Here is a 23,388-nt window from a genome sequence, read left to right on the forward strand (position 1 = left end):
TGACGTAAACAGAAGGCGCCCGTCGGGAAGGCGGGGCTAGCGGGAAATTGAGGCTGCGGTTGCCGTGGCGACGGACGAGCCTTGGGCCCGGAGCGAGGCCGCCGGTGAGTGTCGCCTGAGGGGCGGCTGGGGCTGCCTCGTTCGCCGGGGGGGGGAAGGGCGGTGGCTCCGGGGCTCTTCCGTTGCACCGGGTGGTTCTCCCCGGTGACGAGGACCGGAATAGATACAGGACGAAGGGTGATGCTTGGTTGTATATCCCCCAGTTTCCTACAGGGAAGCCACTCAGAACATAACAAAATAATGATGAAATTGGTTTGTGGGTTTTTTTTTACTGAAACAGGATAATCACGATCAAATTCTGAGGCTCAGACAGCATAAAATGGTTCCAGCGATATTTTTGAGGACTGAAACTAAAGGGGGCCAAATGAGGGATTCCTAGAACAGGTGTGGAGAACCTATGACCCTCCAGATGTTACTGAACTACAACTCCCATCAACCCTGGCCATTGAGCATGCTTGCTGGGGGTGATGGGAATTGTAGTTCATTAGCATCTGGAGGGCCAAAAGGTTCCTAGCACCTGTTGCAGAGCCTAGATCCAGATGACCTATATCATTGACTCAGCAAGTGCGCCTCAGACAGTGCCACTGAGCTTCCCTGGAAGATAAAGGTAAAGGTACCCCTGCCCGTACGGGCCAGTCTTGACAGACTCTGGGGTTGTGCGCCCATCTCACTTAAGAGGCCAGGGGCCAGCGCTGTCCGGAGACACTTCCGGGTCACGTGGCCAGCGTGACATCGCTGCTCTGGCGAGCCAGAGCCGCACACGGAAACGCCGTTTACCTTCCCGCTGGTAAGCGGTCCCTATTTATCTACTTGCACCCGGAGGTGCTTTCGAACTGCTAGGTTGGCAGGCGCTGGGACCGAGCAGCGGGAGCGCACCCCGCCGCAGGGATTCGAACCGCCGACCTTTCGATCGGCAAGCCCTAGGCGCTGAGGCTTTAACCCACAGCGCCACCTGCGTCCCTTGTTCCCTGGAAGATACTGGCATGCAAACAGCCTTTAAAGGATCCCAAGAGGAGAAGTTTACAGCAATCCTGCAATTCATAGCATGCACAATTGAGATCATAACCATTTCTATTTAGAATTACTGTAAATCCCACTGGCTAGAGTGGGCTTACTGTCGGGTAAGTATGAATAGGATCGCAGCCTCAGTCTTGGAGTGGATGTACATATGTATTACTTACTACATTGTTGTGTTCAAAATAATAATATTTTGCTTTGTTCCAATAGACCTTGAGGGGAAAAATGACTGCTGGATCCATCTTAGTGCCTCAAATTATACCACTACGATTCTCAACACCAGGCAAAGCTAAACATGAAATAGATACAAATACACTTATAGAGATCAAATCAGGTATTTGCAGCAGCTCAGAATGCATGCTATATGTTTCATTTTATATGGGCAACACACATACTGCTGGTCTTTCCATTTCACTTCATAAGTGATTTCATCTTGTAAAAAGGAAGACACTTTAAAACAGAGGTAGGGAAACTCAGACCCAGAGATGAAACACAGCCCTCCAGGCCACTCTAAATGGACCTTAGGGTGCTACCAATGCCACGCTTCTCCCTAGATCACACTTCATTCCAGCTCTGCCCCAAACCCTTGTGGGCAAGAGGGTTGCATGTTTTTGAACTGTGATAATGCCTCTTGTTTGTCCTGGATGGAGAGAGGTGTGCATAGGAGTATGAATGAATAAATGAATGTAGCCTGATGTACAAAGGTAAGAATCACATCTGTTGGCTCTTGTCCAACCCACTACAGGCATTTATCTGGGACAGCATAAATACAGTGGTTAAAGGTACTGTTTTGGGGAGACAGGGGGCAAGTGGATGTGGGGGACTCCCTGGTCCTGAATGGGGTAACTGTGCCCCTGAAGGAGCAGGTGCGCAGCCTGGGAGTCATTTTGGACTCACAGCTGTCCATAGAGGTGCAGGTCAATTCTGTGTCTAGGGCAGCTGTTTACCAGCTCCATCTGGTACGCAGGTTGATACCCTATCTGCCCGCAAACTGTCTCACCAGAGTGGTGCATGCTCTGGTTATCTCCCGCTTGGACTACTGCGACACGCTCTATGTGGGACTACCTTTGAAGGTGACCCAGAAACTGCAGCTAATCCAGAATGTGGCAGCTAGACTGGTGACAGGGAGTGGCTGCTGATACCATATAACACCAGTCGTGAAAGACCTACATTGGCTCCCAGTGCATTTCTGAGCACAATTCAAAGCGTTGGTGCTGACCTTTAAAGCCCTAAACAGCCTCAGCCCAGTATACCTGAAGAAGCGTCTCCACCCCCATCGTTCAGCCCGGACACTGAGGTCCAGCACTGAGGGCCTTCTGGCAGTTCCCTCACTGCGAGAAGTGAGGTTTCAGGGAACCAGGCAGAGGGCCTTCTCGGTAGTGGCGCCCACTCTGTGGAACACCCTCCCATCAGATGTCAAGGAAATAAACAACTATCCGATTTTTAGAAGACATCTGAAGGCAGCCCTGTTTGGGCAAGTTTTTAATGTTTGAAGTTTTATTCTGTTTTTAATGTTCTGTTGAAGGCCACCCAGAGCGGCTGAGGAAACCCAGCCAGATTGGCAGGGTAGAAATGATAAATTATTAAATTCTTCTTCTTTGCTATTACATACTATTAGCAAGGACATAAAGGAATGGGGGGGGGGACACACCACAAATGGGAAAAGCGTTTATAACATAGTACTTCAAAAAAAGAAAGGAACTCACCATCCCCAAAATTATTCACTTCTCTCAATAAATACTGTTACTAATCTTTGGGAAAGCTTGCTTCCAGGCTGTACAAATACTGTATAGATTGCAGCTGAATACCGTGTGCATTTTTATGTATGTCTTTAAGGGGGAGATAGACATCTGCTCGGAAGAAGTCTATTCTTGTGATTTAAATTTGTGGGGTTTTTTTAAGGAATATTTTCATATAGAAATTATTGTTTGAGGGAAGAAGGATAACATCCTTTTTTCATCTTTCAGATACCCCTGATGTCACCATATATTATACTATTGATGGAAGTAAACCACAGCTCTTTAGGAAACTTAATTACAGAGATCATAATACTTTTAAGTATAATGGACCAATCACATTACCAGATGGGAAAATAACAATTAAGGCACTGGCAGTTACAAAGTAAGTGTTATCACTATGTAATCCAGCTTTTAAACAAAGGCAGATTTTGCTGTGTGTGTGTGTTGATGGGCAATTTTTTTGGGTATCATCTTTGATATATAACAAATATAGATGAAATACTACTCTGTGTTATCATCTAAAGCTAAACTAGATATGACTATAATTGCATTAACACCACTGAAGTATACACTTTTTAAAATGTAAATAGCAACCAGGGGAAAGCCTGAGCAGTCTAGGGGTAAAGGAAGTTTAACTTTTCTTTTCCACTGTCTCAACACAAATCCCCTCTCAAAAGCTGGTATGTACATTTTAAGGCAGTTCTTCTCTGACACTGTAACACTGCCTGCCCTTTTAGAAATTTTGTGGCCCAAAGACTCCCTTCCTTGAAGTCTGGATAGGCAAATACCAGGTATCACTCCTCCCTGATATACAATAGTGTTTTCTCTTTGGTTAAGAAGAGCCCAAGACAAGATTCCTCCAACTCACACCTCTTCCCTATCCAGACAAAGGAATTATTTCCCCAAGCACAAATGTCTGAAGCTTTCCTGCCTCATGCTGTTCCAGGTCTCCACTCCATTAGCTGGTTCTCCTGCCTTCTATTTTATCCTCACAACAGCCCTGTGGTTAGTCTGAGCGATAGTGACTGGCCCAAAGTCTCCCCAGACCTAGTCCAACACTGTGATGCTGAAGGTTTACTGGTCACTGTAGGTCACTCTAATGTTTATCTCCCATGAGGTTGCGCCAGCAATACACGCCCAAGATTTGGGCATACAGGGAACCAGGAGAGGTTGGGCTGGCTCTTCCTCCCCATAGTGACTGGAGAAAGTCTGTAAGTTTCCCCATCTCCAGAATAAGAGACTAAATTACTAGTGAAAGGTTGGGGTCATGAGTTGCACTTGAGGGTGCCATCCACAAGGTGGAATTATACAGAGGCTTTGTGACCGTGCCAAATGCAAAGAGCAGCTTCAGCAAATAGATTTCTGTTAGGACCATGATAGAGATCAAAAGAGGTAAAGTTTCATGAGATTGAAGCATAGAATCACAGAACTGTAGAATTGTACAGCTGGAAGGGACCCTGATAATCGTCTAGTCAAGGCATCCCCAACCTGTGGCCCTCCAGATGTTTTGGCCTACAACTCCCATGATCCCTAGATAACAGGCCCAGTGGTCAGGGATGATGGGAATTGTAGTCCAAAACATCTGGCGGGCCAAAGGTTGGGGATGCCTGGTCTAGTCCAACCTCCATCAATGCGAGAATGTATATCTCCATGTTTCTACTGTTGTTTCTGTTACGTTGGATGTTATTTTGTGTTATTGTTTATTTTATGGATTGGTTTTGGTTTAGTTTAACTTTGATTATTGTTAGCTGCATTGAGGAGTTTCTTTGAGGACTTAAAGGCAAGATATAATTTTTTTTTAATTAAGTAATAAAGTTGAAACACATTTAATCCTTATTTACCTATTATTTTCCTACTGTGTTGGAACGCAGACAACATGAGACCCGCAAAGCCAAATTCTTATACATTTACCAGAGGCAGCAAAAAGAAGAAAATCCCTTATATGAGACACAAATTATGCAGGCCTGGTCTAGAGTTTCTTGATTCTTAACTTACAGAGACGGCAGAGAGAGTACCGTTGTAACAAAAGTATTTATAGTAGAATATGTAACTCCCAACGTACATGTACCTGATGAAGATGAGAATGAGAATTTCCTGGAAGATCTCATCAGTCAGGCAAGTTATAAAAATGTTAAATCTGCTGAAAAGTGTTATGAATCATTAATGCTGTTAAATATGAAGGTCTTGCAGAATATTATTTTTTAAAAAACTCCCCTTCTTGTTGCTGGAGAGATCCATGAGGAGTGTTTCAGAAAACATTAAGGTACTGGAAACAAAAAGTAGAATTCAATGTCACACTAACACAGTTGTTCCATCAGCATGACCATTTTTGTTTGCCAAATGGAACAGCCTCCCCTCTCCTTCTCTCAAGTGCTGTTCTGGGGGTTCTCCTGACCCCCCCCCCCCGAGTGGATTTGTGGGAGAAGAGAGAGAGAAAGCCCCATTGTACCAGCAGGAGTTCTTTCACTGGCTTCCGCTAGTGCGCTGGGTTAGTTAGATCTAACTCAAAGTAGCTCAGGATTGTGCAGGTGAAGCATCTATTCAAGTGAGTCATCAGAACCCTCATGGAGCAAGTTCATGGTCAAATAAGGCTTCTTCCATTCCTGCTGCAACTTAGGGAACAACAGTGGCATAATAATCCATGTTCTTCCTGTCTGCCTGGGGTGTCACGAAAAGGGGAGAGATATTGACCATCTGCAGAAGTTATTCCCTCCACCCCCAACCCCTATTCATGCATACCTGCTGGTCTCTATTCATATTGGAGGGGTCACAAGTTGTGCAAGCCTGTTATAACGTACAAAGGAAGATAGGTAAAAGGTGAAGGACCCCTGGAGGGTTAATTTCAATCAAAAGTGACTGGGGTGTGGCGCTCATCTTGCTTCAGGCCGAGGGAGCCAGCGTTGTCCACAGACAGCTTTCTGAAGAGTACCAGAGCACACGGAAACGCCATTTACCTTCCCGCCACAGCGGTACCTATTTATCTACTTTTACTGGTGTGCTTTCAAACTGTTAGGTTTGCAGAAGTTGGGACAGAAAAACGGGAGCTCACCTTGTTGCAGTGATTCAAACCATTGACCTTCCAATTGGCAAACCCAGGAGCCTCAGTGGTTTAGTCCACAGTGCCACCCGTGTCTCCCTACAAAGGAATATAGAAAGCTGCCTTACATTAAACAAGAATCATTGGTTCATTTAGCTTAGTATTGTCAGCACCAACGGGCTCATATGGCCATGGGTATCATAGAATTGTAGAGATGGAAGGGACCCCAAGGATCATGTAGTCCAGCCCCCTGCAGTGGAGGGATCAACTAATGGTTGAAGATGAGGTGGAAAGGGGGAGAAAGGGTTTGTAGTAAGACTTAGAAAAATAAATAGGAGATATAAGAAGAGAGAGAATTATTGCCCCTTTTGGGACACCAGAGAAGTGGGCAAGGAGCCAAGGCAGATAATCAGCCAAGAGCTCATATGCTTCAGGAACAGCAGAGGGCAGGAGATGCATAGAGAAAAGGGGAAACAAGACTCCAAAGAGAATTTCTGGATGAAAGGCTCCAAAGGGAAAAGAAAAGAAAAAAAGAAATATTCTGGCATGCTGAATGTAAACTATACATTTGTATTGGCCTCTGGTTTATCTCCATCCCTAATCAAATTATGACTCTGAAATAAAAAATGGATGGAATCCTGAAATGTCTCTGGATTGTAGAGTGTACCTAGATAATGCAAAGATTAAGTGGAACATTTCATACATGAGATGTTGTAGCAATTTATGCCAACAGATGCAGGGATTATGTTGTTTCTAGATAGCAGTAGAGGCCAACAATGTGTAGGGTGTCCACAGATGCAGACATAACTTGTCACTTGCTGCCTTGCCCCATTCATAATTCCCTCCTTCATCCCTACCACAAGGCCTATTCCAAAGGCATGCTGATAAGAGTCCTAGAGCATGTGCAACAAACCAAAATATGTATATATGATTATAAATCAGAATCTTTGTTCTTAGGAGATGGAAGATGAATTGTCTCATTTGAAACAAACAAAGAAAGAAGCAAGTGCTGAAAGCAAGTTCCATTTGCATGATGTAGCACTGGAATTACAAGGTAAGGTAAAGGTAAAGGTACCCCTGCCGGTACGGGCCAGTCTTGACAGACTCTGGGGTTGTGCGCCCATCTCACTTAAGAGGCCAGGGGCCAGCGCTGTCCGGAGACACTTCCGGGTCACGTGGCCAGCATGACATCGCTGCTCTGGCGAGCCAGAGCCGCACACGGAAACGCCGTTTACCTTCCCGCCGGTAAGCGGTCCCTATTTATCTACTTGCACCCGGAGGTGCTTTCGAACTGCTAGGTTGGCAGGCGCTGGGACCGAGCAGCGAGAGCGCACCCCGCCGCAGGGATTCGAACCGCCGACCTTTCGATCGGCAAGCCCTAGGCGCTGAGGCTTTAACCCACAGCGCCACCTGCGTCCCATGGAATTACAAGGTACTGTATGTTAAACCCAAAATTGAGAGAACTCCAAAAAGGTCACTGGTTCAAAGAATTTGAACTGGCAGCACATGAGCTTTATGGATAACTTCCTGAACCCATTCTTTTCTGTACTCAAAGTTACTCCCTTGGATATTGCCACTTTAATTTTGTATCAAAATGACCAGTGAAACTGGCAGTGCTGTAAATTTGACTTTGTGCAACTTTATCACTCCAATTGTCAGTAAGCTTTAGGCTACCAGTTTACCATATATACAACTGATTAGCATACTTATGCAAAGCATACATCCGCCTCCTCTGCGTTTTGTATTGCATGCAAACGTGGTCCATATGGAATAACACCTGTGGACCAGTTCTTTATTATATGCCTAGTACAAATTTTGAACCATTGAACAGACTATCAAGATAATAATATAAATAGGGATTAAAACAACAATAGTCTAAACTACGGGGCAGCATCTATATGTTATTATTTCCATGTATGTATTTTGGTATATGTGAATTTGTCATTGATTTAACTCTTTTCTAATTTATTTCATTCCAGAACATGCTTTAGATGCGTTTCACAGTTAGTCAAGGTTAACATTCTTTTGAAGTGTGATATTGAAAAGTAATAAAATGAAATGTGTGCATAATTTTAGGCTTGTCAAAAGAAAAATCATTTGTGCCCTCACAAATCATTGGAACACATCTGTTGAAAAATTACTTGAATACCTCAAATGATGGAGAAAAGTCTAATTCTGCCACATGGATGCCTCGTTCTCAGGTAATGAAAGTGGCTAGTTGGGTCAAATGCATGTTAAGTGTTTGCACTAGCTTGTATAAAGAAGTAATGTTAGAAAGGATTTGCAGATCTCGACTTTTTCTTAGTGGACACACAGATTTGCCCCAACCAGGTCTCCAGTGTTTCCATTGCCACCAGTGTCAGTTCTTGCCTCCATTGTCACTACTCCACCAGGAATTAATTTCCTAGTATTTTCATGGACATGCTGAAACAGTAAAGTCTTGAGTATGGTTGGCTGCTGTTGCCTTTTTCGTCCTGTTGCTATGCATGTGAAATTTCTTTTTTTACTTTTAACCTGCGATTCATTCCACGGATTTTGACAGTCCTCACCTTTCAAGCTTTGAGGATTATTGTCCTGGTTTGGCAAGAAGATGGGTACAAATGTGTCTGTTATTTTCCTACAGATGGAATTGTGCAACAAATGCCAGACTGTGGTGCCCAGGAACTCACCAACATGTATCGTATGTGAAGCTCTGATGACTCCACGGCTGCAAGAACAAGGCAGCATCCGCCAAAAGGTAGCTCAGAGTGGATGTAAAAATAAAAGATTTCTGTATAGAAACAGTTTCTTTGGGGGGGGGGGTTTCCTGCTGTAGCAGTGAGAACATAATACCTGATATATTCCTACATTGCTTGACACTTACATTTACTGAAATGTGCTTGTTCTGTAATCCAAAGGGCAAAGTAGTCTACTGTGTGTGCGGAGCAGGAAATCCAATTTGCATTACGCAGTGTGTGGTCTGTGGGATCCAATTTCCAGAAGCGCAAATGGTAAGGAAATTTCCGCACAAAATAATCACACACAAGCAATCTGAGAGGCCCAGGACCACTTGACAAGTTTCTCAGTCCTCTGGTTCAAGTGAGATGTCGTTCAATATTTTACAGATTACTTGCTGTATAATTTGCATAATAAAATGAAAGCCTTAGTATCAAAACCAGGTCTGCTGCATAAATAAGACTGCTAGTACACAGAACTGCATTTCATTTGGTTGCCTACAAATCACTTTCTAGTGCATTGTATCCCTTATTGTATTGTATTGCATTGTATTTACTGTATTTTTGGTTTTTATGGAAGCCGCCCAGAGTGGCTGGGAAGGCCCAGCCAGATGGGCGGGATATAAATAATAAATTATTATTATTATTATTATTATTATTATTATTATTATTATTATTATCAGTCGCTCAAGGGAAGTCATGCAGACAAAATTGCACAATCCTATACACATCTAAGTTCTACTGGGTTCAGTGGGGCTTTCTGCCTGAAATGGCTGCTGTTGACCAGCAAAATCCAAATAAGTAAGAAAGTGGGCAAACTCTGGCTGTTCAGATATCTGAATCAGCCACTTGTATAGCAAGGTTTGGATATTCTTTTTTGGATTCAGGTAACGTAAATTTTCAGAGAATGAGTGTTCCGATAGTGGGACCAGCATGTAATAAAGACTGAAGAGGAATTTTCTGTGTGCCTTAGGCTGAAAATGAAAATGAGTCTACTTTAAAATAAGCCAGTATATTGCACTTTGTTATAGCCTATAACTAAAATAAATAACAGTGAACAAATATAAGCCATTTATGATGCACATCTATTTAGACTACAATACTGATGAGACAGTATCTGCAGGAGGCACTCCTGCATTTTAACACTCCAAATGATGAGTGTAAATGTATGTTCAGACCACTGGATCAGATAGAGAATGTCAGAGTTCCTTCAGAAAACATTTTAATTCATTTAGGGAAAATATATTGGTGGGATTTTATGTGTGTATCTGATAAGCTGTGTCAGCCTTTTTACCTATAATACAACCTATCTTTAACAGAGCAACAGCTTACAGACCAGGCAGCAATCAGTCATTTCATTGCCACCATCAATACCTAATTTACTAGAGAAAAAAGAGCAAGGAACTCAAACCATTGGCTTGTACTACCCATCCATCAAATTTCTAGAGAAGAAAGAAAGTGAGCTCCTTTCTCAAAAGGAAAAATCGAATGAGACAAATTATCACAAACCTCTGCTCACAGCCATCAGTCCTGGAAGAGGTAAAAAGATGCTATTTAGAATGAATTCTTCATAAAACAGCCCTTGGGTTTCTCCTATTCCTAGACTCCTTTGCAGATGAAGAACTTGAGTCATTGTGCTTACAGCAACTTTCAGCTATCCTTTTGTAGTAGGTTCAGTTTTTTATGCAGGTTCTTAGATTTTGATGCTGGTATGTTCTGCTGTATTTTTGATATGTGATTGATTTTGATTGGGGGATTTTAATTATCGTATACTGCCCAATTAACCATACCGTCTGGGGGATTCACAATTTATTTATTTTTAAAGGTGATTTGTTACCCACCTTGGAGAAAATATTTTTAATGAAGGGAAAATAAATGTTTAAACATAAAATAAATAACAAGGTTTTCAATCTGGCTGCTTAGGGGAAGTAGGGAGAGAGGGGAGATCTGGCTCAATAAGTTCCTGGAAAATGGAGACAGGATTCCCCTCTCATCAGGGCCGTTATATGCAGTCCCACTTTCAATACTGTTTGTGCCTGCAAAAGTTTCAGGGCAGTCATACGGCTTCATTTCCAATCAGTGCATGCCTTCCTGCTGAAATATTGTTGTTTCTTTGTCTCATTTTTTTTGCCCACCCACCCAAGCAATAGTGTAATAACATTGGGGAAGCATCGCAGAACAACTAATAAAATGAAATGATTTGTGGGTGGTCCAATATGGATCCACCACTGTTGTGTTTATGACATGTTGTAGAAATCACCTGCAAGAGCCACCAGTGTAGAAGGTCCCTCTTTCTTGAGCTCCTCTGTAACACCAGTGATATGTTCAGTCTATTTTCCTTCATTCAGGTTACTGGAGGAAGCAACTAGATCATGTTTGTGCACACCTCAGAAGCTACACACAAAACAATCTGGAGTTCAGGACTTTGATTGGAGAACCTCAAATGGGGAAGGTAAGAGAAAGAAGGGACCTTTTATGGCTCTAATCTTTCTCCTGTGATGCTGATGCATAAAGGTAGTGATTTAAGGCAAGAGGTGAGATGACTCTTGGCTTTTTTTAAAAAAAATAGAGGCTTGCTGAGAAGAAGGGAGACAGTCCTTTTTTCCATGCAACTGGTGAGAGAAGTTAGTGTCTGGATTTGTTTTATATCACTTTCTCAGTGAGAATGAGGAGGTCAATGTTAGGATGGATATCCTTTTCTCTGGTAATATTTTCTTTTGCTTTTTCATAGATTTATAAATTCCATGAGTCTTCAGTTTTATAAATTAGCTGGCCAGTTTTAAGTCTCTTGCTGACTCAAGCAGTCTGCATTATGTAGTATTCTTTTTATCAGACTGAAGAGAGGCCAAACTCTGGAGGTGCAAAAGATGCTTGAAGAGAGAGACGGTTTACAAATGTTTATACACTAATGCTAGAAGCCTCCAAGCCTAGATGGGACATAGTGGAAACCTGATGGAATGGGAAGAACCAGTGGGGCACAGTTTTGTCTCTGGGTATCAACTTCATGGGAAGGACATGGGTGGTGTCTCCGTGTGCCAAAGAGAGCAATGAGTCCAGCAAGCTAGAAATCCCCAAAGAGGCAGACTCATCCACAGAATCATTGTGGGTGATAATACTGGGCTCCAAGAGTATGTTAGTATTGGGAGCATGCTGTCATCTCCCTGATCAAAATGATCAGGTAGACACTGAGATGGAGAAGGTTAATAATCAAGCCAGTTGTAAGAGTTAATGATAAAAGGGTTGATGGTAATGGTGTCTCAGTGGTCCACTTGGCTGGGGTCATGCCTCTTTTGGATGGGATCACACTCTGCATTCTCCTGTGAGGGTTGGGTTTGCCATTAGAGCGTACTACTGAGCCTGGTGTTGCTCCTGGGTGCCTTGGTTTTAGGTTTGGCTGATTCAACAACTGCACTGCTACTGAAAGATAGACCCTAGATACAGTGGTGCCTCGCAAGACGAAATTAATCCATTCCGTGAGGCTCTTCGTATAGCGGTTTTTTCGTCTTGCGAAGCAAGCCCATTGACAGCTTAGCGGATTAGCGCTATTAGCGGTTTAGCGGCTTTTAGCGGATCAGCTGATAAGCGGCTTAGGAAAAGGGGGAAAAAAGGGAAAAAACCCCGCAGGAACTCGCAAGACATTTTCGTCTTGCGAAGCAAGCCCATAGGGAAATTCGTTTTGTGAAGCGCCTCCAAAACGGAAAACCCTTTCGTCTAGCGGGTTTTCCGTCTTGCGAGGCGTTCGTCTTGCGGGGCACCACTGTACCTTGGTTTAACCAGAGGATATTACTGCAGTGCATTCCACTTGGAGCTGTATTTTAAAATAGTTCAGGAACTTTGGCAGGTGCCAAATGTTCCTGCTTGCCTCTTGGTGGGCTTGAGTCAGCATCATCATATATCACCTATTTTTGGCAGCCAGTTTCTGCACCCAATACAAGGTGCTGGTTTTGACCTTCCAAATCAAAAATGACCAGGTCCTGATAAGTTCTTTGAAGTACCCTTTCCTTCCCTGCCTGTCAGCCATTTGAACCTCCACGTTAAAAAGAACTAGAAGTAGAGCCCTTCAGATTCCATCTTGTGTTGAGACCACAGTAGCCTCTGCAAGAAGCAGAGCCTTTTCCATTACAGCTCTGACATTGTGGAATACTTTCTGCAGGTGGTGTTTTGGTCCCCTCCTTGGTATCTTCTTGCCAACTGGTCAAGGCTCATCTCAAAATGCTTTGTACTGCTGATTTATTTTTCTTACTGCTATTCTGCTTTTCTTTTCAACTAAGATTTTAACTGGTTTTATATATAACCTAGCTGTATTGTACACTGATTTGAAAAATCTTTTTTGAAAGTAATATATGTCCGCGTGTGTGTGTTTGTGTAAGGATCATAGCTATTTTTCTTTTTAAAAGAAGAAAAAAAACCTTAATCACATTTTTCCTTCTATAGCTTATTTCTGCTACAGTCCACAAGGACAGCTATCAAGTCAGTCTCCAGATAAATTATGCACTTGCTATAAATAAGGTCAGTGTGGAAATCAAAGCTGATAAAGATGGGAAGGTGCTATAATGAGAATCATTGGTAAATCGCAACTGGGCTATTCAAGGCTCATTGCAGTTCTTTTAAACCAGTGGTATTCCAAATATCTACCTTTAGGGAAATCTGTCTTCAACACTGGGGAATCGGGGTGCAGCTGCCTTAGAGCATTTTACATTAGGGGTGACCCTCCAGAGGTGGTTTTTATCTATCTATCCTCCCACCTTTTTTGTAACTATACATTAGACAAGCTTATTCCCTTGCATTAGCTTTACACATGTGCATAAATGAGGTCACATTCTCAGAGAAAAAGCATGCCTGTATTATCAGAGCTAGATGACTGACTCTGGAGGATCAGTGTCTACTTTCTATCTAATCTGAGGCTGAGTTTTTCCTACACAAACATTCTTGGCACATTCTTAATACAGTCTGGGTAAGCAGATTCTCCTAACAAATATGCTTTCTAATATATTGCCCATCTGATCTTCCTTTATATATTCTTCCAAAATAGCACTTTATCCTTCCTGCTTATATTGCCACCACCAAAGAAGAGTCCGCGACCAGAAGGAGGAGGAGTATCAGGAGGAACGGACTATTTAGATAAATATATTAAGATAATTTAAATAGAAATACTTGCAAATACCAGATTGGCTTAGGATTTAAATATGTGATGTGATAGAATAATATGTTTAAAGTTAGAATGAAAAGAAAGAAAGATCTTAATTGACTAAGTAAATTTTATGAGAAATTTGTTTTGGAAAACTGTCACAAGGATAAACCATACATTGAAACTCAGCCAGGGGGATTTGAGGAAGTCACCTAACAATGTTAATAAAAGTGGAATAATTACAGTTAGGATTTATGTTTGTTTGTCTATAAGTTTTGGAAAATCAATAACATTTGTGTGTGTGTGTGTGTGTGTGTGTGTGTGTGTGTGTGTGTATCCACCAAAATCATAGTCTGTATCCAGGAGTGGGATAGGTCTGCAATGGTTTGTGCTTTTCAGGATTGTTCCCAGATTACTGTATAATCACTATATGCACTTTCCCCAACATTAGGCACTCTGCATTACTATTACTTCACTGATTTTTTTTTGTCAATCTAAGTGCCATTAATCCATTAAATTCCTGGAAGAATTTTCCACTTATCCCATCTGGACATTGGTCCTTTTTTATTCCTTGGTCTTTTTCACTTAAAATAGACACATCTAATCTATATCACTGTTGTTTTGTGGTCTTAGGGATTCTACTGCTATTCATATAACTTGTTTTATCTACTTCCAAGGGTTCTTTTTATTTTTATAGCTTCTAGTAACAACCCATACATTGATTGTTGTCATGCTTGAATTGAGAGTTTGATTAAGGATTAGTCCACACAGATTAATATGAGCAGGTGTTGTACTTGTGGATGCTCCTCAAAAGTTTGTTCATTCTTCCCTTGCCCCTGCTCTGTGAATAAAACAAACCAGAGACTGGTTTGTCATGTAGTCTAAACCTAGGCTCATGGTTTGTTTCCTCATAGCCATGATTGGGCTTGTATTCTGCTTTCTTCCTTACACACCATGAGTTGTAACCAAGATTTGCTCTTGCTTACCACTTTTGGTTTGTTCAAAGGAAACAAACCATGAGCCCAGGTTGGATAACTCAACAAGCCAAGACTGTTGAGGAGTGTTGCAGAACATTGAGCGTGGTGCACCAGCATGATGCTCATTCTAATTAACCATTGTTTGTCTTTAAACTGTTATTAAAATTTTTATGCAACATGCAAATTGCACCTAAGATTATTCCCAACACCTGCTGTAGCTACACATCATAGGGAAGGATAAGCAGTGGCATGCAGATCGTCTTTGAGAGAAGCTTCACTGCCATAACAGATCTTCTCATCAAGAAAATTTGCAATACAGTTTACAACCACTGTGCTGAATTATAGCTTATGTTGGTATGGCAAAGGTTGTCATTTAATATACTGTTTATCTTTGTCCAGGATATTTTGACCAATAAACCACTGGCATTTGGCTATCACGAACTGAGCCCCAGCAAAGCAGGAAGAGCTGGATTATATGAAAGTCAAGCCAGTCTGGGTGAGCATTCTGGTGTGATATGGTTCAAAGGAATGCTATCCTTGTTTTGTACATTTTCAAACAGTGACTTGTACCCAGAAAAGTATGTACCACTTAACACATCTGAAAATTAAACCTTAAAGTAGATCCCAAGTGCATGGTATTCCCAAGGACCCTTCACTGCTTTCAACACCTTTCCACTCTGCAATATAGGGATCTATGAGGATGGTCCATTCTCAGATGGGTTTCCAGATGGCTCTGGGGACTTTTCCAGCTAATATGACTGGCGCTCCTGCCGAAGCCCTCACCAACCTCTGGAGCACCCAAATGGCCATTGACACAATCTCCTCTGAGTGCCCTCTCCTGCTTTGTGGAGCCGATTTGACTTCCTGATATACTCCAGAGCTCAGGGTGAGGAAAGACGCTGGGATACAGCTCAAACACAAGTGGAGAAAAACTCCAGTTGAATGCAATCAAACACTTGTGAGGGCTCATCCTGGAGTCTACCTAGTGGCAAAGAAGGCGGCAAAAGTGGCTTACTTGGCTGCCTCCATTGCATCCTTGTTGTGCTCTCCAACAGAGCTTTTCCAGGTAGTGTGAGTCTGGCCCGAAGGAGCTGGTGGAACCAATGGTAGCTCACTGTGACTTGTTTGCAAAGCATTTTGAGGACAAAATCGCTTGCATCCACCGGGATCTTGACGCCGTTGTTACAGCAGATGAGTCTCAAGACATGTCAAAAGTGTGGCAGCAGAATGGGCATTTTTTTCAGTGGCTCCCTGCTTATGGAACAAGGGAGGCTGGCCCAATGCCTTCATTGCATATCTTTAAGTGCCAGGCAAAAACATTCCTCTTCTCCCAGGCCTTTGGCTATCAGTTATAGCAGCTCAACACAATGACACCATGGGGCTTTGCCTTGTAATTCACCTGATGCTTGCTGGTTCCATCTCAGATGCTGGTCCCTTTTATAGTGGAAATGTAGCCTGCTGCTGTATCTCAGGCTGGGAGCTACAGACTGAGAGCCAAAAGAGGTGGCACACACACCTCTTGCCTAGGTTTCTTGGTGTGGAGGGGAAAGGCGCTTCCATCAAGAGCTTCAGGTATTCACTGACCTGAAAAAGAGAATTTGATCAGCAGCAACGTCAGAAAGCCATACATCTTTAAAAAGAAGAAAAACGTAGCAGGCATCTCAGTGGAAATACCGGGACATATTCTTGGGGGAGAAGACTGCAGGATTTGTTAAGAATATTGCAATAAATAAAAAACTTTAGTTAATAGCTCATGCTGCTGTTATGTGGGGCTCCTATGTTATTTTGCTATACTATGGACATCACTTGAATATCATTGTAGCTTTCTCTATTTTAGCCCGAGAAGAGAGTCAAAGAGTGCCAAGCCCCAGCGGGAAAGTCAAAAGGATGATGAAAACAGAGACATGTCTAGAAAAAGAAGACAAGCTCACTGTATGTATCTGCTCTTAGCATGGCAGTTAACACCTCTGTAAGGATGCTGCAACATAAGCAGTTTTAATACCAAGCTGGTTTTAAAAATGAATCTTTTCTGGAAAGTATTATTTCAGGTGAGAAAAGCACAGCAAATATTATTACTTCTATTGCGTTTTCCCTCCCTCCTACTTCTGCTCTGAGCAAAGCATTTCCTTTTTTTGTCTTGGTAGCCAGAGCAATCCCACAGGGAGAACATGCAGAGCAAGCAGCAGGTGAATGCCTGGTTAAGGCCATGCAGTATATTCCTGGCCTTGGCACCAAAGTGGGTGGGTGGTGGAAATATTGGACAAGAGCTATTGGGTCACGCTTCCATCCTGTCACAAAGTGGGTCATCAGCTGGCCTGTCGTGCACTCATTTCCAATCTCACTTTTGTCCATGCAAACGGAACTGTTTACAGTGGTACCTCGGGTTACATACGCTTCAGATTACATTCGCTTCAGGTTACAGACTCCGCTAACCCAAAAATAGTACCTCGGGTTAAGAACTTTGCTTCAGGATGAGAACAGAAATTGTGCTCTGGTGGTGCAGCAGCAGCAGCAGGCCCCGTTAGCTAAAGTGGTGCTTCAGGTTAAGAACAGTTTCAAGTTAAGAACAGACCTCCAGAACAAATTAAGTACTTAACCCAAGGTACCACTGTATACAAATCCCGGGAATCTGCATACTTGACTTAGAGGTCAAGTATGGTCACTGGAGTCTCTGAGCAAGAGTACCATGTGCCTTGGCCCTTTTCCTCAGAGTTGTTGCATGCCTGCAGATGTTCCTTCTGAACAGGGCTTCCCTCGAGGTCATATGCACACTCTTGGCACCATGGCTCTGGGGAAAGCTGCCTTCCAAAGCGAAACAAATCTGTTCTGAAACTGGGGCTGATGGCTCTCCAATATGTAGCAAATGGTGATTTTCAGTGGGATGTCTCGCCTCTCTGTTAGGAGCAAAGCTCCAGTGAGCTCATCGTTTTCCTCTTGACTGAAAGGAGTTCCAGGGGATGATTGTGTGGTTGACTTATGTCACAATTCTGGCACCCAAACCCACCCTGACGTCTATTATTCAGAACTGAGTTCACCAGCAATCAATGTATAGCTCCATTCTGCATGCCCTGTCACCTGATTGGGGTTGAGATCACCTTGAAGAGGGTTTATATACTGATGCGGGGTGTGCTGTGACTACACCCTGAGCTCGCTTATTTAGTGGTCGGTCTGGCAGGTGGGGAGCAGTTTTTTTTCCATTGATCTCTGTGGGAGGACAATTACTTATATTGGCCTTTGACAAGATGAGACTTTGTGCCCTCAGGGATGGAGTAGCTGATGAAGCTTAGGGTGTGGCAGACACCAGCCATGCCCACGACCCATCCGTGGCATGTTGCTTTCACAGGCACTCAGCCTTTGTTTGGTCAGTGTGGTATTCTTTGAAATAGAGCATTTCTGCCAGTAGCCCAGGGTGGTGGTATAGGCAGGCACCTCCATCCTGTAGATAAGTCTATATTAGCTGTTTTGTTTCTGCATTTTTCTAGACTGAATCTAGGCAGTTGCTGAAGGAAGTGGGTCCAAAAGGCCAAGGGCGACCTTTCGTAGTAGAACAACTGATTGACGAGGCAAGTTTCAGTAGTGCGGCATTCTGAAGCATTCAACTACATTTGTTTCCTTTCTTTAATAATATTTCCCCAAAAGAAAATCAAACTATCCAATAGATGTATACCATAAAGGTACCTAGATTGTTGATAATAATAATAATTAATAGTAATAATAATACATAGTTCTTTATGCTACTCACTTAACAGGTATAAGCTTGAATAGGTGATCCACTTAGAGTTCTTCCTCTGTAGGTACAAGTTTCCCTGGCATATGTTAGTCAAACAGTTCAGACAAGTTACAGTTTTTGCATGTGGTAAAGGGGATGTGGGATGAGAGCTGTGGTGAGCTAGGCCTTGTTCCTCTCCCCGCTTCCTGCATGTGAATCGTCAGCATGTCCTGCTTTTATAGCCACCACTTATTATGCACAATCCTCTTTTCCTCCAGTTTAGTAAACATGTGTGGATATGTGAACCACATTGCCAGGATTCAGCCATCAAAAACAGTGTCTGGGCAGAAATTGCTTAAATGTCTGGAAATCCCTGTTGGAAGCGTAGAAGAAGAAAAAAAAAAAAAAGCTCAACTATTTTAAAATCACTTTTTAAAATATGGCAACCCTAGTATATATATTCTAACAGTTGTAATTTTACTTAACATTAACCAGATCTTCCTGTAATTCAAATACCATTTGAACAATGTGTAATGTGCAATACAGTGGTACCTCGGGTTACAGACGCTTCAGGTTACAGACTCTGCTAACCCAGAAATAGTGCTTCAGGTTAAGAACTTTGCTTCAGGATGAGAACAGAAATCGTGCTCCGATGGCGAGGTGGCAGCAGGAGGCCCCATTAGCTAAAGTGGTGCTTCAGGTTAAGAACAGTTTCAGGTTAAGAACGGACCTCTGGAACGAATTAAGTACTTAACCCGAGGTACCACTATACCTTAAAAGAGGGAAGGAAGGAAGGTATGTTTGATTCTCTACTTTTCCCACACACTCCAGGGAGCTGACCCCAACTGCACCAACAGCAAGGACCAACCTGCTTTAACGCTGGCTGTGCTGAACAGGCATCATGAAGTTATTCCCATTCTCGTGCAGAAAGGTGCCAACATGGACCATCAGTCAAGACCGTATGTCAGCCTTCTGCATTCTGATTAACTGGTCTGATTGGTTATGATTATTTGGAAATGGAAGCTGTTAACATACAGAATGAACTCTGAATACTTTTTAGCAGGAAGAAACTCCAATGATATTTTCACATGGCTGTTTATTTGTATATATTTTAAAATTTTATATATGGATTTTTTATGATGGCCTATATCGAAAGGTCGGCGGTTCGAATCCCTGCGGCGGGGTGCGCTCCCGCTGCTCGGTCCCAGCGCCTGCCAACCTAGCAGTTCGAAAGCACCTCCGGGTGCAAGTAGATAAATAGGGACCGCTTACCAGCGGGAAGGTAAACGGCGTTTCCGTGTGCGGCTCTGGCTCTGGCTCTGGCCAGAGCAGCGATGTCACGCTGGCCACGTGACCCGGAAGTGTCTCCGGACAGCGCTGGCCCCTGGCCTCTTAAGTGAGATGGGCGCACAACCCCAGAGTCTGTCAAGACTGGCCCGTACGGGCAGGGGTACCTTTACCTTTTATATTTGTAATACCTAATAAAGGTTTGATGAAGTAACTCTGAATACTAGAGGGAAATCTACAGTAAATGGCATTTTTTACATGCCTATATAGTTCACACGGCTTGCACTGCTGCCTGAAGCAGCCAACAGGTTGTTTGAAATATGCCATGCCAATATGCAGCTGTTCTTCCAATGCACAGTTGTCCTCCCCCACCCCTTTTTAAACATTTAATCTCACATGGAAATGTGTATTTTGTATGGAAGCTGCACAATCACACTGAATGCTGCAGATGGGACACGGAACAATCAAAATGTCAGTTCCAAGCCATCTGACCAGGGGGGAAATGAACTTCTCTGGTATGCAGTCATATTGCATATTGGTTTGTTTTTGTTCTTATTTTGTCTGTTTATACGTTCTTATTATGTTGTGAACTCAGATGAAGTGTGGTATACAAATTTAACTAATAAATAAAAACAAGTGCCTACAGTAAATTAAAAGCAGGTTCCCATTTTATATGTTATGATTTAAAGGTGGGTTCTTACTACTACAGTGGTGCCCCGCAAGACGAATGCCTCGCAAGACGGAAAACCCGCTAGACGAAAGGGTTTTCCGTTTTGGAGGTGCTTTGCAAAACGAATTTCCTATGGGCTTGCTTCGCGAGACGAAAATGTCTTGCGAGTTCCTGCGGGTTTTTCCCCCTTTCCCCCCCTTTTTCTAAGCCGCTAAGCCGCTTCTCAGCTGATCCGCTAAGCCGCTAAGCCGCTTAACAGCTGATCCGCTAAGCCGCTAAGCCGCTTAACAGCTGATCCGCTAAGCCGCTTAACAGCTGATCCGCTAAGCCGCTTATCAGCTGATCCGCTAAGCCACTAATGGGCTTGCTTCGCAAGACGAAAAAACCGCAAGACGAAGAGACTCGCGGAACGGATTCTTTTCGTCTTGCGAGGCACCACTGTACTTGTGATTTGTGATGGCTGTAAGCAAGCCTGCCTCATTATTCTTACCTTACAGTTGGCAGCCTAGTTTCTTACGCCTTGTTCGCTTTCCTCGCTCTACTTTTACACAGGCTTAACAATACAGCTCTACATGAAGCAGTCTTGCTTGGATTGGAAGGATGGGAATGCGTGGATGCATTGCTAGGGTAAGTATGGAAAAACCTTGGCTTAAAAGGGGGTGCTGAGTGCATCCAGCATCTACTTCTTCTCAGGATAAGTAGAGAGTCGACATAGTATCATTGGATCAGTGGCGTAGCGTGGGGGGTGCAGGGGGGGGCCGGCCGCACCAGGCGCAACATCTGGGGGTTAGGGTTAGGGATAGGGTTAGGGGGCACAAATCCAGGGTTAGGGGGCGCAAATTACTTGCCTTGCCCCGGGTGCTGACAACCCACGCTACGCCACTGCATTGGATTAAGGGACCCTGCAATGTTAGTTCCCCCTGCAACGTTAGTTCTAGTAACTTCTAACAGATGCATCATTATAAAAGAAATTTTAACTGGTTGTCCACAGTCCACCCACACTGAGGCCAGGTTATTGTGATGCGCTACAGCTGCAGGTTTACATCTTCTCTGACAATGGTAGCAGTAGTGGGATTGGGTGGCACAGCAGTCTGGGACCCCCCTGAGTTGGCAGTGGATCCCAGCAGTGCCATCTGCCTGCATTGCAAGGAGAAGCTGAGCAGGGAAAAGTTCCAGAGACTATGCCAAGAGCAGCCTTAAAGTGCACCTTTAAAGAGCCAGTGTGGTGTAGTGGTTAAGAGCAGTGGACTCGTAATCTGGTGAGCCGGGTTCGCTTCCCCGCTCCTCCACATGCAGCTGCTTGGGCCAGTCACACTTCTCTGAAGTCTCTCAGCCCCACTCACCTCAGAGAGTGTTTGTTGTGGGGGAGGAAGGGAAAGGAGATTGTTAGCCGCTTTGAGACTCCTTCGGGTAGTGATAAAGTGGGATATCAAATCCAAACTCTTCTTCTACACCTGCACATACGGTAGTAGTTCCTCTTGCTTAGGTAAGAGGCAGAGGCAGATATGTGGCTTTAGCAGAAATATTATAAAGGACTAAGTAAAAATAGACTGTTAATGGATGAAAGGAGGAAAGGTAAAGTTACATTATATTAAGATAAATTATAGGATAAAAATTGGGAAGGATGGAAAGGATTTGTTGAAATAGCTAACCGAACTAGAATACAAAAAAGGGAGGTGTGAGGTGGTCAAGGAAACAAGCAAATGAAAGATAAGTTATGGGAAGGTTTGTTGTGTTTTCTTTTTTTTCTTTTTTCTTTTTTGTTTCTATTTTTCTGTTTTTTTACAACCTAAGCCCTCCTTCCGGCCAGCCAGAGAGAGGCAGTTGCATTGGGTAGAGGTATCACTAATAAAAGGTCTTTTTTTCCACAGATGTAATGCAGACATTAAGAAGAAGAATTCCAGAGGGCTATCAGCCTGTGATTTGGCACTGAAGAGTGGCATTGACAAAATAGTTTCGTTGTTTGCTAGAAAGCTAGGAAAGAGGATGTTAGACAAAACTTCCACAACACAGGCAGAGTCCACCTAATGGCTCAGGGCCGCAATACCTCAAGGACCGCCTCTCCCCATATGAACCGACCTGGACCCTGTGATCATCATCTGCAACCCTTCCTTACGTGCCCCCTCCACAAGAGGTCCAGAGGGTGGCAACATTAGAATGGGCCTTTTCTATGGTAGCTTCGTTTGTGGAATGCTCTCCCCAGGGAGACTCACCTGGTTCCTTCATTGCATATATTTAGGCACCAGGCAAAACCTTTCCTCTATAACCAGGCCTTTGGTCTTGTGTAACTATCTGTGGCCTTTTAGAGTCGGGCAGGATGCTTTTAATGTATTCCCCCCCTCCCCCCCCGATTGCTTTTAATGTATTAATGTGCAGGGGGCAGGTGGTTGCAAGTCATTTTGCCTTGCCTTTGGAAAAATAAAGTTCTAATTAAACACCTGCACGATAGACAAAATCCCTAAGTAGCATTAAACCAACTAACCATGACGTCAGACTGAGGTCACCTTGAACATATTGAATGCCAGCATGCCTTGCTCACCTGAACGTCATCACGCTTACGGATGACTGCAGATGTGAATGGCCAAAAAAGGCAGGCCTAACCTACTTACTTCCAGGAGGAAATGCAGATGAGAATTAACACTGTACTAGACAAATCCTTGATAATGGACTATATCAATATAATAATTGGATGCATACCTGCAACATTTAGCATCTGTAGCATGTATGCTAATTCTCTTTTGGATACAATAAAATTGCATTTGATTTCTCTTGGTTCTCTTTGTTAACCCTTGGAGTGTTAAAGTGTAGAGCACCTTCAGGTCTGATTGCCAAAATATCCTCAAAAGGGGTGACAGGGCCAAATGTGCTAACTGCACACCTCATAACACTATTAGTGTTGAATAACTACATTAGGGATTCTATAAATTTCATGGCATTATGTGAGTCCCTAAGAATTTGCACACAGCCTTTTTATTATGTATATAGCCAATCTGATTTTTGACAGGTTAGATCAGGCTTCCTCAACCTTGGCCCTCCAGATGTTTTGAGAG

At 43.3% G+C, this 23,388-nt stretch overlaps 1 protein-coding gene across 5 annotated transcripts; it reads left to right on the top strand.

Moving 5' to 3' along the window:
* The first annotated feature begins 13 nt into the window (after positions 1-13).
* Positions 14-23,105, top strand: DZANK1 (double zinc ribbon and ankyrin repeat domains 1). Of its 5 annotated transcripts, none has more exons than XM_079983588.1 (17): positions 14-104; positions 1,288-1,411; positions 3,045-3,198; positions 4,814-4,931; positions 6,811-6,907; positions 7,930-8,054; positions 8,477-8,590; positions 8,751-8,843; positions 9,887-10,106; positions 10,916-11,019; positions 13,002-13,076; positions 15,072-15,168; positions 16,510-16,604; positions 18,155-18,239; positions 19,217-19,340; positions 20,891-20,965; positions 22,210-23,105. In XM_079983588.1, the coding sequence occupies exons 2-17, from the start codon at positions 1,303-1,305 to the stop codon at positions 22,364-22,366; spliced, it is 1,842 nt and encodes a 613-aa protein (XP_079839714.1). In that variant the 5' UTR covers positions 14-104; positions 1,288-1,302; the 3' UTR covers positions 22,367-23,105. The 5 variants fall into 5 exon arrangements, with proteins under 5 accessions (XP_079839714.1, XP_079839718.1, XP_079839715.1 ...); XM_079983589.1 differs by lacking the exon at positions 14-104 and adding an exon at positions 111-237; XM_079983590.1 differs by lacking the exon at positions 14-104 and adding an exon at positions 130-247.
* The last annotated feature ends 283 nt before the right edge of the window (positions 23,106-23,388 follow it).

The sequence above is a fragment of the Podarcis cretensis genome, assembly GCF_951804945.1.
Source record: "Podarcis cretensis genome assembly, chromosome: 7".
Lineage (NCBI taxonomy): Eukaryota > Metazoa > Chordata > Lepidosauria > Squamata > Lacertidae > Podarcis > Podarcis cretensis.